The sequence below is a fragment of the Falco rusticolus genome, chromosome 8 (genome assembly GCF_015220075.1).
Source record: "Falco rusticolus isolate bFalRus1 chromosome 8, bFalRus1.pri, whole genome shotgun sequence".
In the NCBI taxonomy this organism is placed as follows: domain Eukaryota; kingdom Metazoa; phylum Chordata; class Aves; order Falconiformes; family Falconidae; genus Falco; species Falco rusticolus.
The window spans coordinates 4,654,523-4,670,468 of NC_051194.1; the positions used below are offsets into that span (position 1 = coordinate 4,654,523).

At 41.9% G+C, this 15,946-nt stretch overlaps 1 protein-coding gene across 2 annotated transcripts in view; it reads left to right on the forward strand.

Annotated features, from left to right (window-relative positions):
• Positions 1-3,641: 3,641 nt before the first annotated feature.
• SPOCK1 (SPARC (osteonectin), cwcv and kazal like domains proteoglycan 1) overlaps positions 3,642-15,946 on the forward strand; it is a 324,520-nt gene continuing 312,215 nt past the window's right edge. The window contains exons 1-2 of one of the 2 annotated variants that reach the window (XM_037398498.1): positions 3,642-3,951; positions 4,334-4,501. In XM_037398498.1, coding sequence (XP_037254395.1) covers positions 4,334-4,501 — 168 coding nt within the window. In that variant the 5' untranslated portion in view covers positions 3,642-3,951. The remainder of the gene's footprint in view (positions 3,952-4,333; positions 4,502-15,946) is intronic. The other variant, XM_037398497.1, reaches the window with a different exon arrangement.

A 15,946-nucleotide genomic window follows, 5' to 3' on the forward strand; every position in this document is an offset into this window, starting at 1 on the left:
ACAGCTGTCTTAGCCTTATATAGAGAAGAGGCCAGGAGCAGAGGCGAATAAAGAGGTCAAATCAAGAAACTATTTATAGTATTTTTAAAGAAGAGGAATTACAGTCTGTTGTAAAGTGGACAAATGTTTCAGGAACTTTGTATAAGCCAACAATCACTCATTGCACAGGTTAAACTAGTATTTTTCTGCACAATTGCCCAGCAAAGCTAACAAAGCTGAATCTGCAGTTCTGAGAATCATGGAAGGAAATAAACCCCCTGTCTATTAAAAGGATACAACAGTATATGGAAGAGATAAAGGGTTGTTAAATAAAGGTCTGTCCCCCTGCATGTTCCTTTTTAGTGGTGTATTTTTAAATCCAGTTAAATTATAAGAATTGAATTTTCCTAATCCAGTAGTGAAGGACTCTGGTGCACAGTAAAGTACAGAAATGCACGTTAAACATTTGTTACTGTAAAGATTTTCTTTCCTGAGTGAATGTTTAAAAAATGAAGTCAGTGGAATTGGGCCTCACAAGAGGAGTGGAAAAAACCATCAATAAAAGTCCACAGAAGATTTCCAAGGCTCTACTACAAAGGCTGCAGCCACTGCCTCAAGAACTATGGAAGTAATCAAGGAGGTGAAAAAGTGACTTTTGCTGCCAAGTATAACTGGGGGAAGTAAAATCCTTCACATGGCAATGCTTATGTGCTACTGCTGCTGACTTTACTCTGCTGGGTACACGCTGCTGGCTACTGGCTATGATGTGGGACAAGGTCAGTGTAGCTTTAGGGAAAACAAGAGTGGCTGAGTTGGTTCTCCAGGCATCCTTATTTTGGTCTAGGGGGAAGTTAACATGCTTCAGTTATGTTGCCTGCAAGACTGATGCTGCAGGCTTTCTCTATTAACTGCAAGTCCCAAAGTGCCCTATTAAGACAACTATCACATTCCTCTGCATGGGGAATTTAGCTGGAGATGAGATCTGGCCCTTGATTCTTGTGTGTGTGAAATGCTTTCTGCACCAGAAGGTTCTGCTTCCAGAATGAAGCCGGACAGGCTACAGCATGGAGAAGCTGGCAGGGCATGGTTATTATTACAACTTCCGATAAAATAATTTATACAGTTCAAGTGAGCTATCAAATAATATACAAAATCAATACTGTAGCACTTTTTACAGCTGCAAGCACCAAAAAAAAGGAGAGATTTTTAACTCTTCAGTAGTTCTTCTAACTTGAAACAAAGGAGCTTTCCACATCCAAAATGCCAAATAGTTGAGTCATCCACTATAGAGAGAGACCTCTAATATTATATTCATGGATGAGAATTAGAGGCAATTATAGCACTGTCCAGAGATAAAAACCAGCCAACAAGGATGTTTCAATTCTAGTCATGGATGATAAACAGTGTGGAGGTGAAACGCTGCAGCTGCTGAGTGAGAGATTGCTATCAGGATTAAACGGGAAGCCTGCGTTTTACTGGATCAAGAAAGATTAGCCATGTGTTGAATATGGGATTATGAAGTAATTAAATAAATGAAGACACATTTCTGACACAAATGCTACAAGTAAGAATGTAATTACTCACGTTATAGACAATATTTATGTAATTTATCATTCAACCTTTGACTGGCAAGCATATCAGCCCGCTTCATGCTAAGTGAAGTCAACTGTACTGAAGTCACTGAAGGACTGTGCCTGGTTTGCTGTGCTAACAAGTGTGTTTTGCAGGGATGAACTAACTGCTGCTATAAAAATATAGTGGGTAGAACTCCAAGTTTTGGGGGAAACTGTGTTCTGCTGCTTTTTACTAGCCTGGCCTGGCAATTCGTGAGTTGAAGGAATGGTCAAGGGAGGATTAAATCGGTCTGACCTGCAGTGGGATCAAGAAAGCAGTACCTAGTGCATCTACACAAAACTGGAAGCACTGATGCAGCTCCTTGTGTATAAAAATCCTCAAATATTTAGTAGGTAACGTGGTTTGCGTATGATGGTGCTGAAATGTCTGGGGTGAAACACATGACTCAAATGGAACTGTATGCAGCTGAGTGGCAATAGATTTCTGTAAGCTCACTGGGGAAATCTCTTAACCATGAGATTTAAGATGGTGCAAGATCTTTAATGGCTGTGCAGAGAAGACAAATCCTCTGTTGTTAAAAACCTTACAGAAAAGGCCCATACAGAACAAACTGCACAGTACTCTGTTAATCTAAGTAAGAAATGAGAAAGCTTGTGTTCACCCTGCCAGGTGGAAGTTATATAAACCTTATCTGTCACTGAAACTAACAGTTTTATAGGAACATCTGTGCACAACAGAGAGATATTTGAGAGGAATACTTACCCTGGACCACCATCAGAAGAATGGTATAGTACAGTATAGGAAGGAAGGTGCAGCAAGGCATTTGGATATGGATTTACATCCCAATCTGCAGGGCTTTGGTTTGGATGTCTTCTATTTGTTGCTTTTATTGGGTTATATTTTGCCCTCCTGCAGGTATGTTGCTTTCATTAGATTCTGTGTGCACCAAGGGGAGAATGCAATGTGCATATGTGCTTGTTCTCTACCGTCAAAATTAACATTGGGGTTTTTTTTCAGTCCCAGAGGCTTTTATTGTGGTTTCGTGGCACTTAGGAACTGTATTTAAAATCAGATCTAGGAACAGAACTGTATACTGAGTTTAGTGCTCAGATATAGAGCAAAAAATGAATAAACATCACCCTTTTCTACATCACTGAAGAAACGCCTAATGTGCCTGTAAAAAATGGAATTAACCCTGTTGATAGTTTTCTTGGGGAGAAAAGGTGGTATTTACAAGACACTTTAATGAACCATATTTGAAAAATGTCAGATGGAACAGTATTTACTGCTGCATTTAAAATGATAAGCAAAAGTATATGTCCTCATTCTTGGGCATTCTATTAATTAGCAGGGGCTGAGTTCTGTCTTCCATCCAGGTGCAAAGAACGAGACCCTCAGTGAGAGCCTCCACTCTGTATTCTTAAAATCAAATGTGGGTGTGAAATTTCCCTATCCCTTGAAACGCTCGGAGGTGAGAGGATGAAGAGTGCCTTCCTCATGGTCCTTGGGGATGGATACAGCAACTATCACCCAAACCCTGATGTGGGAAATAGCCCAGCCCCCGTTCCCACCTCCTCGGTGGACAATGGAGGTCTTTCTCCTTTCTTGCAGGAGAAGGTCTCCACCTTTCACCCTGGCTCCTAGACCAGCACGTAGCTAAGAGCTCCCCTCCTCTGCCTCTTCCCGTTTTTAGGGATGGAAGATGGCTCTGGCTCTCGCCTGTACCCTCCCCACGGCCCAGGCAGCCCCACGCTTCACTGCCTGGTGCGGGAGCAGAAACCCGCTCACAGCGTGGGTTGCGTTGGCCAAGGGAGGGGAGCTCCTTGCCAAAAGAAATTAAACTATTGACTCAGGGTGGGTGTACGCTACCCAGGGCTTATAGACCTGGTATTTGTGGGGTTTGATGTTTTAAAGGCCAGTTCGACGGCTCCATCACCCTTCCGGCTGCGGTGAGGCTTTCATTGTCGAGCCCTCCGAGGAGGCTGCACCCGGTGGCCCCAGTGACACCCGGCCGCCCCCACCGACACCCGGGCGGCCCCACCGACACCCGGCCGCCCTGCCCTGCCCCGCCGCGGCCTCCACAGGTGCAGGGGCGACCGTTGGGCGCGCGAGCGGCGCCCCGCCGCGCCCTTCCCCTCAGGCGGGCGCTGCCGCCGCGCTCCGCCCCCGCGCCGCCGCCGCTCGGCGGTAGATGGCGCCAGACCTCGGCTGGAGGCGCCCGTCCGCCCGCCCGCCGCCGCGCACACACGGCCGGAGCCGCTGACGGCGCCTACTCGGGGCTCGCCGCGCTCCGACCCGCCGCCCGGCAGCGGCGCCGCACAAAGGAGCGGAGCGGGTGCTGGAGGAGGGAGCGGCGCGCACGGCGCTCGGAGCCGCGCTCGGTGGCACTGCCCGGAGGTAGGGGCTCGCTCCGCGCCCTGGCAGCCAAACTTCGCGGAGCTGGCGCGGGCGGCTCCGGCGGGGGGTGTCCTGGGGGCTCGGAACGCCGCGCTCCCCCCTGGCCCAGCGCCGGGTGATCCGTTTTATTTTAATTATTGTAACCTTCGCTGTTCCCCGCCTCTCCAGGCTGGGCGGGGGTGGGGGGGTGGGTTCTCCGCGGACCCGGCGGCTCCGCAGGCAGAAGTTGGCGAGGGGCGTGAGGGGAGGCGAGCCCCGACTTGGGTCCCCGCGAAGTTCCCTGCCCGGGGAAGCCCCCGCCGCCCCCCGGCGCTGCTCGCCGGCCCCCGCCGCCCCCCGGCGCTGCCCGCCGCTGCCCGCCGCCCCTCTCCTCTCCTCGCAGATGTCGGGGGTGCTGGTAATCGCTGCCTGGTGCTTCCTGCAAGTGGAGAGCCGGCATCCCGAGATCATCGCGAGTAACAGCAACCACGGGAATTTCCTGGACAACGACAAATGGCTGAGCACCGTTTCGCAGTACGATAAAGACAAGTACTGGAACAAATTCCGGGATGTGAGTACCTCTTCGCTTGCGCGTACTCGCTCGTTCCGTTCGGCCGTAGCATCCTTCCCGTGGGTGGCTGCGGGCTTTTAGAAGCGGCGGGTGGAAGAGAGATGCAGCTCGGGCAACCGGTTGCTGCTTGTATGAAGGATGTTCAGAGCTGTTCAGAGCTGTTTGGAAGCCGGACAGACGGTCCTGGCCTTCCTGATTACCCCATCGATTGGGGCAGCTTAGGCACGATGTCACTCTCACGCAAAGGTCTTCAATTTTCCTTTCGGGAGGAACTTTGAGCGAAGTTTCTGTGCCTGCTGATTAAGAGGCTAGTTAACTGTAAAATGATGGAAAGGGGTGTGTGTGTGAGAAGGGAATGTTTACCAGTTCAAACCACAAGGTGGAAAACAGTGAAGCTTTTCTTTTTGCCTGCAGATTTGGTGGAAAACACTTTATTGTCAGTTCTGCTCATGGAAATCTTTGACGCTGGTATAGGGTTGGAGGAAGCAATGCTTTGACTCAGGGTTTTTTTCGGTCTGGAAAATAGGGGTAACTTCAAGATGTGTTTTGACATGTATCTGTACAAAACAAGTCACTTAAGCTTGAAATTAAGTCTTGAATTCCCCTAGTTTGAATACAACTGCATGTATTAAGTCAATGACTGGAAAAAGGGAAATGCAACGTTTATGGTAAATGCAATATTTACAGAGCTCCTTTTGCTTCTGCTGTCTGTATGCTGAAAAAGCTTTCTTGGAGCACACAGAGGAAACCCTGCTTCCATCTGCCCAAGCAGGGTGAGGGAAACATTACTGTTAAGGTTGATGATGAGCACATTGAGGTTAAGTGTTCTTTATTGCATGGGATTTGTGCCCTGTGGCTGCAGTGTGACCCTGGGAAAGGGAAGAGTAGAGCTGGCTAGCAGTTCTGCTGGCACTATTGTTTGTTTGTTTAGGAAGCTCTGGTATTTTATAATAAACTAACAAGTTAAACTTTGATGCTATGCGTTTGTCTCTGTGGTCTTAACACTGTATCTTATTTTGCAGAGGAAGTCAGAGTATTGCAGTTAAATGTGACCAGTCTCTGCCTAGGTTATTCTTTCTGCGTTTTTCTGTAGTTGTGGTCATCTCTGTGTTTGAGAAATCGTGCTGCTCTGAATCTCAATATGACAGAGTACAGCATTAACAATGGTATCAACAGATATGTCAGAATGTATATTTGTGTGCAGTGACTGTAACGACATCCACCTACTGGGACTGTTGAAGTTCTTGTATAATAGGTGTCTGGAAAAGCCTATGCTAGTGCTCTAACTACTGGTTTATTAAGAGGATTCTACAGTTAACGTGTTTTCATAGATATTTACCAGAGTCCAAGGGAATCTTTGTTAGTATTTGGTGTAGTCTCCTGGGGAGCACAGGCTAAGGATTTCACTTGTTAATTTCTACATCCAACCTAATGTGAGAATTCAGCAGCATTTGAAAATGGTAAATTGAATGAAGGACTGATGAATCCAAAACCACTAGGGACAGATTTATAGCAAGGGACATCTTTCAACAGTCTCCTTCCAGATTGGCATTCTATTAATCACGCTTCTTGAGCTTAAAGGTTTTATTTAATTTTATGCAGGTGATGGTTGTTTGGGTTTGGTTGGTTGGTTGTTTTTTCAAGCCTGGAGTTCTTGCAACCTCTTCTCCCTTTTCCTCAATCTCACAAGTGAAATTGACAGAGAAATTACTCCTCTTCCCATGGAAGATGTTTGTGAAGATTACCTCTCCCGTGTTTTAAGCTTTCACAACTGAAAATGCATTTTTAGATTTTCTGAAAATGCTAACAAAACCTGTAAAGCCTCAAAAATGTTTTCTATAGGAAGAGTCAATTTATGAATAAAACCCTCTTAACGCGTCCTCTGCCAAGCAAAAGCAAATAGTAGAAAGTTAATGCAAAGTTTAGGGTTTTTTCTACCCAGCTGTCTCAATGGCTCTATTTAATTACTTCAAACTGGCATGTTACAAATGCACATGATTATCCATGAAACCTTTTATGGTGCAGATTAACAAGCTACTAATCATCTCCTACTAAGCTTTTCCAAAAAGAAAAAATAAAAAGCTTTTGTATGTCATTAAGCTCTTAATAACATGTCTTCAGCTACAGTGATTTACCGCATCATAATGTTCTGTGTCCACAGATGAAGACATGCGTAGGTAGAGTTGCTGCCAACTTAGTTGGTACAGTAGAGACAGTGTGCTCCTTGCATGCGAAGATGTCATTAGAAGAAATGCAGTCCTTGCTTGATGAAGGCTGTGGTGTCGGGGATAGATATTTGTTAAAAGGCTGCCTGGTGAGATGCAGCATGACAGTATTAACTGCTTTATATGGGGTAGACTAACATTTCATAACTGTTGAATCGTAGGGAAAATATCTTCCCATCTTCCCTTTGCTCCCCAACTGTAACTACATATATACATCATCACTGGATGAGGTTCTCAAAATGGACTTTTCGTAGAAGGCTGGAGTACAAAAATGGCATTTCAGTTAAAGCCTTCTTGGGTCTGGCATTACAGCTACTACAGAGCAGAAAGCCTAGATCATACCCTGTATATCAGCAGAAGCGAGGTTGCAGTAATTATCAGAACTGCCTTTAGTAGCTTTCTGGATTTTATGTCATGTTATAGAAATAAAATTGCACAAATATTTACGTAACTATGTCTTTATGTACAATAGGCGAAACAATGCACATATGGAGCTGAGATTTGATTGTTTTGGGTGTGCCCACTTTAAACTCCATCCGTCCTTGCAGCACAAACATCTGTGTGCACATACGTGTCTATAAATCTGTCATTTGCAGTACGGGGTGTTTTTTTTTACAGATGATGTATAATTGAACATAAAAATTTAAATTGTGCTTCTCTCAACTTTTTCAGTTATTCTTTTTTAAAATCAATTGGTTGGTCAGCCTTATTGAGCTATGGTCCAATATGGCCTGATTTTGAGAAGACAGCTATTGATTGCTTTTTTTTTAGTATGACCCATATTTCTTTTGGGCAAAGACAGCATGGTAGTTGCACTTAATGGCCCAGCAGTCATTACTCTTCTGTGAAAAGAGAACGCAGAAATACACCTCATTTGAAGTCTGCATTGCATCCACATAATCAGGCTAAATTTTTAACTCCAACTGAATTTAATGGTGTGAAATGATCACCTGTCAACATTTTCAAAAGGCCTCAAGGTATCTGTTTAAAGCAGTACTTTATAATATTATCTTTTTACATGATATGGACACAATTTGTAGAATATTTAAGTGCTCCATTTTCAAAAACAAGCAGAGCCTGTAAATGAATAGTAAGCCCAATGTGACTGATGTGCTGTGAAGCACATGCTGTTGAAAACCTTGTGTATTGTCCAGCTGTCTAGTATCAATATCTAGTATCAATAATGTCTGATGTGTTAATAAGCTTTCAGTACTATCTGAACTTGCTGTTGCTGTCTGTCTTCCACCCATTTTTCCCTCTCTGCCATGGGCTTTCTATCTGACCAGTGACAAAATCTGATCTCTGTTTGAAGTCCCATTTTATAGCTGGTGATAACAGTATTTCTTTTCCTCAGAACTTGTGTTGGAGCTCTGAAAAAGAAAAGATAGAGTTCAGGATCTGTGGTAGTATGGAATTTACTATTCATCTACTCCATATATTGAATGTGGCTTGATATGTACTGAAGTAACTGACTAGGTCTAGTTTAGTAAATATCTAAAACCCAAAAACTACATCAATATAATTATTACTAAAGAAAGAAAAAAGATAGCAAGGTGGAGTCTGTAGGAAGGACTGCAGCGATTTCCTTTGTACAGATGTGAGGCTTGGAAAAGCAGACGTCAGGGATATGAGGGTCAAATTAGACCTCTTGATATTTTGAACACAGATGTTAAGTCCTCGATCTTTCGATCAAATCTGTTGAGAGAGATCCTTTGGCTTAAGAGGAGCTTCACTGCAAATTGTCACCTGAATGTGAAGGGAATTCTTATGAGCCTTAGAAAGCATTTTTCTGTGAATAGCCATGCATGTTATTGAAATAGGTCACACTGCAGCACCTCGCTGTGTTCATAGAGCTTGGCACAGAGCATAGATTGGGTGTCCTCTCAGTGTTAGGCCTGTCTTTAATCAAAATGATACGAACAGAGTAATTCTATTACTTCTACTTGGAGTTATGTCTATTAAATTATTAATGCTTATATATAAACAGGTAGGAAGTTCAACTAGCTATGGATTAAACTGCAAAAAGGAAGAAAAAAGTTAAATGAACTTAGAGGATCTAGTATAAACCATACAAGGGATTTCTATGAAGTTGAAAGCTAAGAATCTTGGCATGAACTCTGGTTTCAGTGCATGTTTATGCATGGCAGGCTGCCAGACCACGTTCTGAGCATTAACTAAGCTGTTTCTCTAAATTTTATTGCTTATAGAGTTTCAGTTCAGGCTATCATGTTAAAACCCCCATGTATTATAATGCCTGGAGATGCTCTGAGACTGTGCATGCCTAAGAAGCAAGGCATGAAATGTCATCATCTGTGCATATACATTTCTCAGACTACTGTGGATAAATACTTACATATAACTATCAGGAGCAGGCATAGTTACAAGCATGAACATATATAAGTAGTTTAGATTTCCCAGGTTGGTCATAGACTACCATCCCGTGGTTTAATCCACTGAAGAGGCAATTTTGGCAGTTACCTATATATGTCACCTTTCTGAGTCTATGAGTTCCTCCTCACACCTGGTCAGAAGTGTAGTGTTACGTGACTAGAGCAAGTACAGAGCTAGGAACTGGGGGACCTGTATTGTTCCAGCTTTGCCACTGATGGATTGTTGGATTTTGGGCTGGGTCTTCACACTTAAGTGCTTTTCCCCTTGTTGCGCTCACCCTTCTATGAATTGTTTAGCCCAAAATTAGAAGTGTGGTAGTGAAACTTGATAGCAGGGAGTTGGAAAACATGACCAATACTGAGAAGGATTGGAATACCAAGCAGGCAGAATTGGAAGACCTTGGGAACTCAAGTAATAGAATTGAAATGAAATTTAAAAGTACAAAGTAGAAGGTCATGGAAGTGAGAGCTAACATGAATTTATTCTGGGTCCTGGCAGCTCAGCTTGAAATAGATGAAAGGGAAAACCTGTGTACTTCTATTGATTTGCAGAGTTATTCTAAGTAACAAAAGTAGTGCTACTCTGAGGAGAGCAAATGTAATGTAGGAATGCATAAAATGAAAGATTCCTGGTTCTGTTGAAGGAAGAAATAAAACTGTACAGTGTATAGGAAAGAATACCTAATAATGAATATTGTGAGTGGTTCTAATCACTGAAATTCAAGGACACATTTTTGTACAGTTGGTGAGCCAAAGGCTTTCCAGCATCATAGGGGAAAAGAGCCCGTTTTAGAGTAATATACTATATCAGTTTACTCACACAAAGCTAATTGTGTAAGAGTAGATTTGCTTCAGAATGTTTATTGAGGGACAGACAGCAAAAGCTGCCTTGCATGAAGTTGAGATAAGAAGGAAGTAGATAATTGGTGACAAAAATAACCTTATTTCTGAATTTAGGAATAAGGAATTACTCCACCCATAGTTATGTTTTAAAAAGTTATCTTAATGAGCACTTTGGTTTTAATAGGTAGATTGTATGTCAATAGAAAAGATTATGGTGTAGAAAACTGTGATAAAAGAACCTGGATTTTGAGTTTCTAGAGGCCTTGGCGTTTTGTTCACATATGTCTGTTCTTTAAGTTTAAAGCCCTTTGCACATGGTTGTGTTGCTCCCTATCCATGCAGCTTCTAGTATGGTGGAACCGGATCTGCAGTACCCAAGTATCCCCTGATCCGTTGGGATTTTTGAGCTAACAGTCTGTTGCAGGCTGGGTTCCTTCTGCTGTCTCTTCTCTGACAGATACGTGCCTTCGATGTGATCTCACTGCCAAGGACTCAGTTTCAAGGTACCACCTGATACACTAGGTATTAAGGGGAGGTTCCTTGGTTTGGGGTTGAACTTTCTTTTTCTATGTTGTATTTAGGTCTCCAGCAGAATGAAGTATTTTTCTGCCTATAATTTATTACCAGTACATCACATTTTCTAATTTCTTCACCTCAAATATAAGCACAAGTGTTTCTGTGATTCAGTGATCAATACATTCATTACATATATTCCTGGAGAAACTATTCGGGCCCAGCTAATTACGTAGAAGCGAAGACAGCCATAAAGGAAGGCTAGTACATAGAAGAATACCCACTAGCTAGGTGATGAACGTACCCAGTCAGTAAAGTGTCTGGGTTATGTGATGGGACACAGGCACCTCAGGCTTGCTTCCCAGGAGATTATCATTCCAAGACCACCTTGAGATTTAATTGAAGGTGAAGATTGTGTGTATGGATGCCAGTGGATCTGGACTGAAGTACAACGGAGTTGAAATGTGATTTATAAGTCTACCCAGACACTCTTAGCGTAGGTTGTCTCTTAGGGCAGTTCTTACTCAACGGAGGGACAAGGCTGGAATATAAATGTGATTGAAAAGTACAGCTGAGATGTACTTGCCAAAGCTGCATGAAGTTTAAAAGAATAGCAAAACATGAGACTGCATCTATGCAAATGTAATTCCTAATCAGCTTCTTACAAAGAGATACAATTACTAAAAATGCCCTTCTCAAACTTGACACATTTCTTGCATTTCTTCTGCAGTGGACAAGGGGAAAAATAATGTCATTTATTGCAGAATAATTAACCTGGAAGGTGCAGAGAGCCAGCTTTTAGTAATTAACTGACACTTATCCAGCTTCCTCAGGAAATACCCAAGACTCCAAAGCTAAATAGGTCAGTAAAGAACTAGAGTGTTAGTTTCTGTATTATATGTTTGGAATAATAACTTAGTTTCCTCACAGAAATGTTCTGTGGACTGCAGTCACAAATTGTATCCTTGCTATAGATTTCTGTAGATTTGAAGTTTTTACTAATGTGTTCCAGGTTTTTAGAGTAACCATCCCTGTATTCTACTGGTGCCATGTCCCTGTCCATCTGTGTCATGTTCCCCGCCCCCCCCCCCCCCCCGCCCCCCCGCCCCCCCATCATTTTATAGGATTACTTTTCCATAGAGGCTTGCTTTATTTACAAGTTTAAACTGTAATTTTGTCAGATTCCTGGGAGCTGAGTATTCTGTTACCTTTCTGGATGTAGCCTGTATGTTTTAAGAGTTGCACCAGGAACGACAAGAAATAGAATCATGTGAAGAGCATGCTGCAGCTTTGTAAGGCGAAAAGAGAAATATTTTGTTTCTTGATGAGCGTGAGGTCAAAAATGAATAAAAAAGTGGAAGAGCCAGTTTTGATGTATTGCAGTGTTAGCATCTTGGGGGCAAGGGGGCTGAAAAAAACAGCAATCAAAACCAGGTACACAGTTGCGGCATAGATTTTGTTTACATATTTGTCAAAACTCACCCTTGTAAAAGGAAAAAAGAGAGGGGGAAAACCCACACGAATGAGCCATGTGTCATGTCAAAGCATGTCAGTATAATATAAAATGGGTGGATTGAAAATAATCATAGGAGGCTGAGTTCTGATGTCTGTAACAACTATTATCAGGCTCAGGTACCTATGGGTAAATAATACCAGTTTTATTTCAGTTAAATTGTCCAGGATTAGGGTTGCAAAAATCAGACTCACTATTCTCAAGTGCCAGAAGTTAAAGCTTAGTTTTAGTTTTAATACTGTTTTGCAAATGGAGGAATTACTGCTTTTTTTTTTTTTTGGTGGATATTTTAACTGTTTGCTCTCTATTTATGGTTTCAACCAGGAGGCTAGAAGTAAGTAACTCCAGTCAGCATGTGTGCATTTTTGAGGATAAAATACGAGACCATCTGAATTTGTGTTTCGCAGCTGAGCTGCTTTTACAAGAGGCAGGACTTCATGAGGGTAGTGGAGGTCAAATACTACATCTAGAGAAGGAAAATGTCTCTTTTTAGATAACATCTGTTTATTCAAACAAAGAAAGATTGTTTCTTTCCTTGCATAACCAAAAATGAGATTTGCCCAAAAGAGCTGTAGTGAAGTCTTGGTTATGTTGAAGCTGATGACCAAATTCTCAAAGACTTTAGTAAGGCCTGAGTTTGATTTTCATATTCCTCATCTTCCTGTTCTCTTAGACAAAGAAAACTGTACATGAAAGACCAGTTAGATTAAACAGTTCTGTTTGGCTTTTGGAGGACATTGTGTAATTGGAAAAGGGTGAAAGACAGGTGTCTGGCCAACATAAATAAAGAAGCTCCCTTGAAGTCCTTGGAAGAATGAAACTATCTGAAAATCAAACATCTACAGTCTACAAAGTACACATTGTATAGATTGCAACCAAAACAAGAAAGTGGAGTTGAAACAGAGCAACGTTAAGGTAATGGTGCTGCCTCCGGTGTGAGGTTTTGTACTTCCAACTGCTAACTCTGTTTCAGCTTTACACGAGGCGTTACTGCTGTGAAGTTACCAAGTCTTAACTCCATTTAAGTAGTCTGTCATCGGGTAGATAACTGGCCATTATCATTGCGGGATATACTGTTGCAGGTTGGCAGCTAAATTGAATTATACTTTAGGACTGAACATCTAACATCTAATGAGTTTCAAGGCTCAGATATGATTCAAAATTCAGTTTACAGATAAATTGCTAAGCTACTGAATAGAGGCTTTGGCAGGGAGTAGATTGGTCTTTATCTGCCACTTCTATAGCTTGGTTTGTAATCCAGGGTAACAGAAAATCATTCTCATTAAATAGGTACAAGGGGGCATCAATTAATTCTGTGATCTAAGCTGTCCTCTTAATGAACTTAGTGTCATAAATCCACTTCACTGATTGCTTTCTCCTGGGCAGACAGAAAAATAATTTATTAAAAATTACTCTTAGAGGAACTGTATTCAGATTGGTTTTTGAAAAAGGTTTCAATATATCATGGCTTTACGGTTGAATTCCGACTAACGCTGGGATTTATAGAGGTAGTGATACTTGTCTGTCCATGCAGGTTATTTTGAAACTGTCTAATCAGGAAATTCAGCTGTGTATACAATTTGATTTGAAACTTCACAGCATATTCTTCTGTAAATAGTTTTTATGCACTTCTTAGCTTGGAGATCAGTTTTCTTCCTTCTCTGAGTTCCACTGGCCGTTCAAAAATTCATTTTAGCGTTCTCTTGTAGTGTTTGTATATTGCACTCTGCCTTTCTCTTCAAGTTGTAGCAGTTAGAGACCTTGAAGCTGCACAGAAGATTAAGGTAGAGAGGTAGAGGCAGCTGCCTTTTGGCTGCAATTGGCAGAGGGGATGCTTGTATTTTAGAGAATGGAATGGGAGGGAAATTGAAAATTATAAATGCAGGATTAGGAAGAAGCGAGGTGGGGTTGCTTGTTCAAGGGAGTGAGCAGAAAACGTTTTTAGAGTAGTATTTCAGTGTGTACTAGGGATGTTGAGGTTCTTGGTGGAATTTGATTGCAGTTGCTAAATACTGATAAAAATCGATTTTAGGGAGTTCAGAAATGCCTGTCGTTTCTTGTTTGATAACGAGAGTGTTGTATTATGAAGACAGATTTCTAGGACAGCTCTGTTAGTCTTCCAGTGTTTGTGTATGTGCCAACACCTACTGTACTGTAAGCGCTGGTACTCCTTGCTTGTGAGGGTTTTGCCAAGTGTGTTCATCCGTGGTGGTACGTGCCACGCAGCCAGCTCAGCCGAGTGAGCCTGTCCAGCACAGGGCTGCCTGGTGCTGAACCCACCGCGGGGTCCCAGACTGCATGGAGTGGGTGAGGACTCCTTCAAGTCGATTAAGAATACCTGAATTTTGCTACATCTCAAAGCACTTTTCCAATGTGGTTCGGCATACAGAGATGCGTATCTAGATTAGACAGATGTGGAAGCAGAGGATGAAGCTAGTTCACAGCTATCCATCAAGCTCATGCCAGATCTAGCCAGAGAATTTATGTTGTGTAAGTCCCAGGACAGTACTCTTCGACTGAGCGATGTACTGTGTTGGAATGCAGAAAGACAAAGCTTAACAGGTCTGCAGTCTTCCGTGGGATGTATGTGCTAGGATCTGACAGCAGTGTTCATTGGGTCAAATTCATTTCTTGTTTGATAACATAAGCGTCACTCAAAGTATATAAGGGATAAATTTTGTTCATTTTTTTTGTAAGTGAAGGCAGGGTAACCAATCTTTTTGAAGCTAGCTAGATGTTATTTATTTAGTGCTAGGTAGGTACACCTCTAGTTTGCTATCATATTGAAGGGGGATGAGCTCTGTCCTGTGAAAGCAGCGGTATTAGACAAAGCGGATTTCCTATATCTTGTTTTATTTGTATGTTAAGCTATACCTGGTGAAACTGGTGACTTAGGATTTTTACATCTACTGGTCTTTTAAAAACTTGTTTTGTATGGCTGAAAAAGAAATTGTATCACATAAAAGATCACTGCAGTGCTGCATTCAGTAAGGATATCTAGAAGCACAGGATAATTAATGATTTAAATACAGAATTGTCTGCCATATTCCTTAAACACAGTCATGAATCTCCACATTATAGTTCACTCAGGACAAAAGCATCCAAAAATAATTCGTGTCACATTTAATTAGAATAAATATAAACTGGAAAAATGCTGCACAACTCAGCTATGCATATAACCGCAGTTCTGAAGCATGAAGGAAACTGGTAAACCAGATACATTTGCTCATAAGAAAGTATGTAGTAATTCAGATAGGTGGCCAAGATTTATTGGCGTCTTCATGCTTATATAACAAAGTTAAGTTGGATATAACAAGAGTTAATGGTCTGTTCTCATTGGAATATGAGGCAAGATGGACTGAAATGATGATCCTTATATGACACAAATGTCTTACTTTTATATCTAGTCTCCTTTTCCTCCTATAAAGCCTTTGGCTCTTCTCATGAAGAGGTGCTTTGTGTCTTATGCATGTGTCTTATCTTAATAAATGTTACCATGATTGACAGAGCAAAGATTTTGTGGCTTGTAATGAACTTCTTATAACCGGAGATGAAAGGTAATTTCTTTTGCTCCCCCTCCCCCCCCCCCCGAGATCGTGCTGTTAGAGACTGTGAGTAAGCATTCCTATCCAAGTGCAATGCCTTGTAAAAGAGAAGACTCAATGCAAGTACAAGAAACTTTAATCGGTGTAAATGGACAATCTTTGAGCGTTCATAAAAATATAAGCAATTTCAGAACCATTTAAAAATATATTAAAAATTCCACTTCTAAAGCAACATCTGCCATCACAAGTAGTCCCATCTCTGTATGTAAAGGGAAAAAATGCCAAACGACTTATAGGCCATATTTGCCATCAGTATTTTGTTTTTAAGTAATTGCAGACCCTTAGCATTAGTTTCTGTTGAGATACTCCGGCCATGGTTTAATGGCAGAATATGGCCCTATGTAATCAAGAATGAG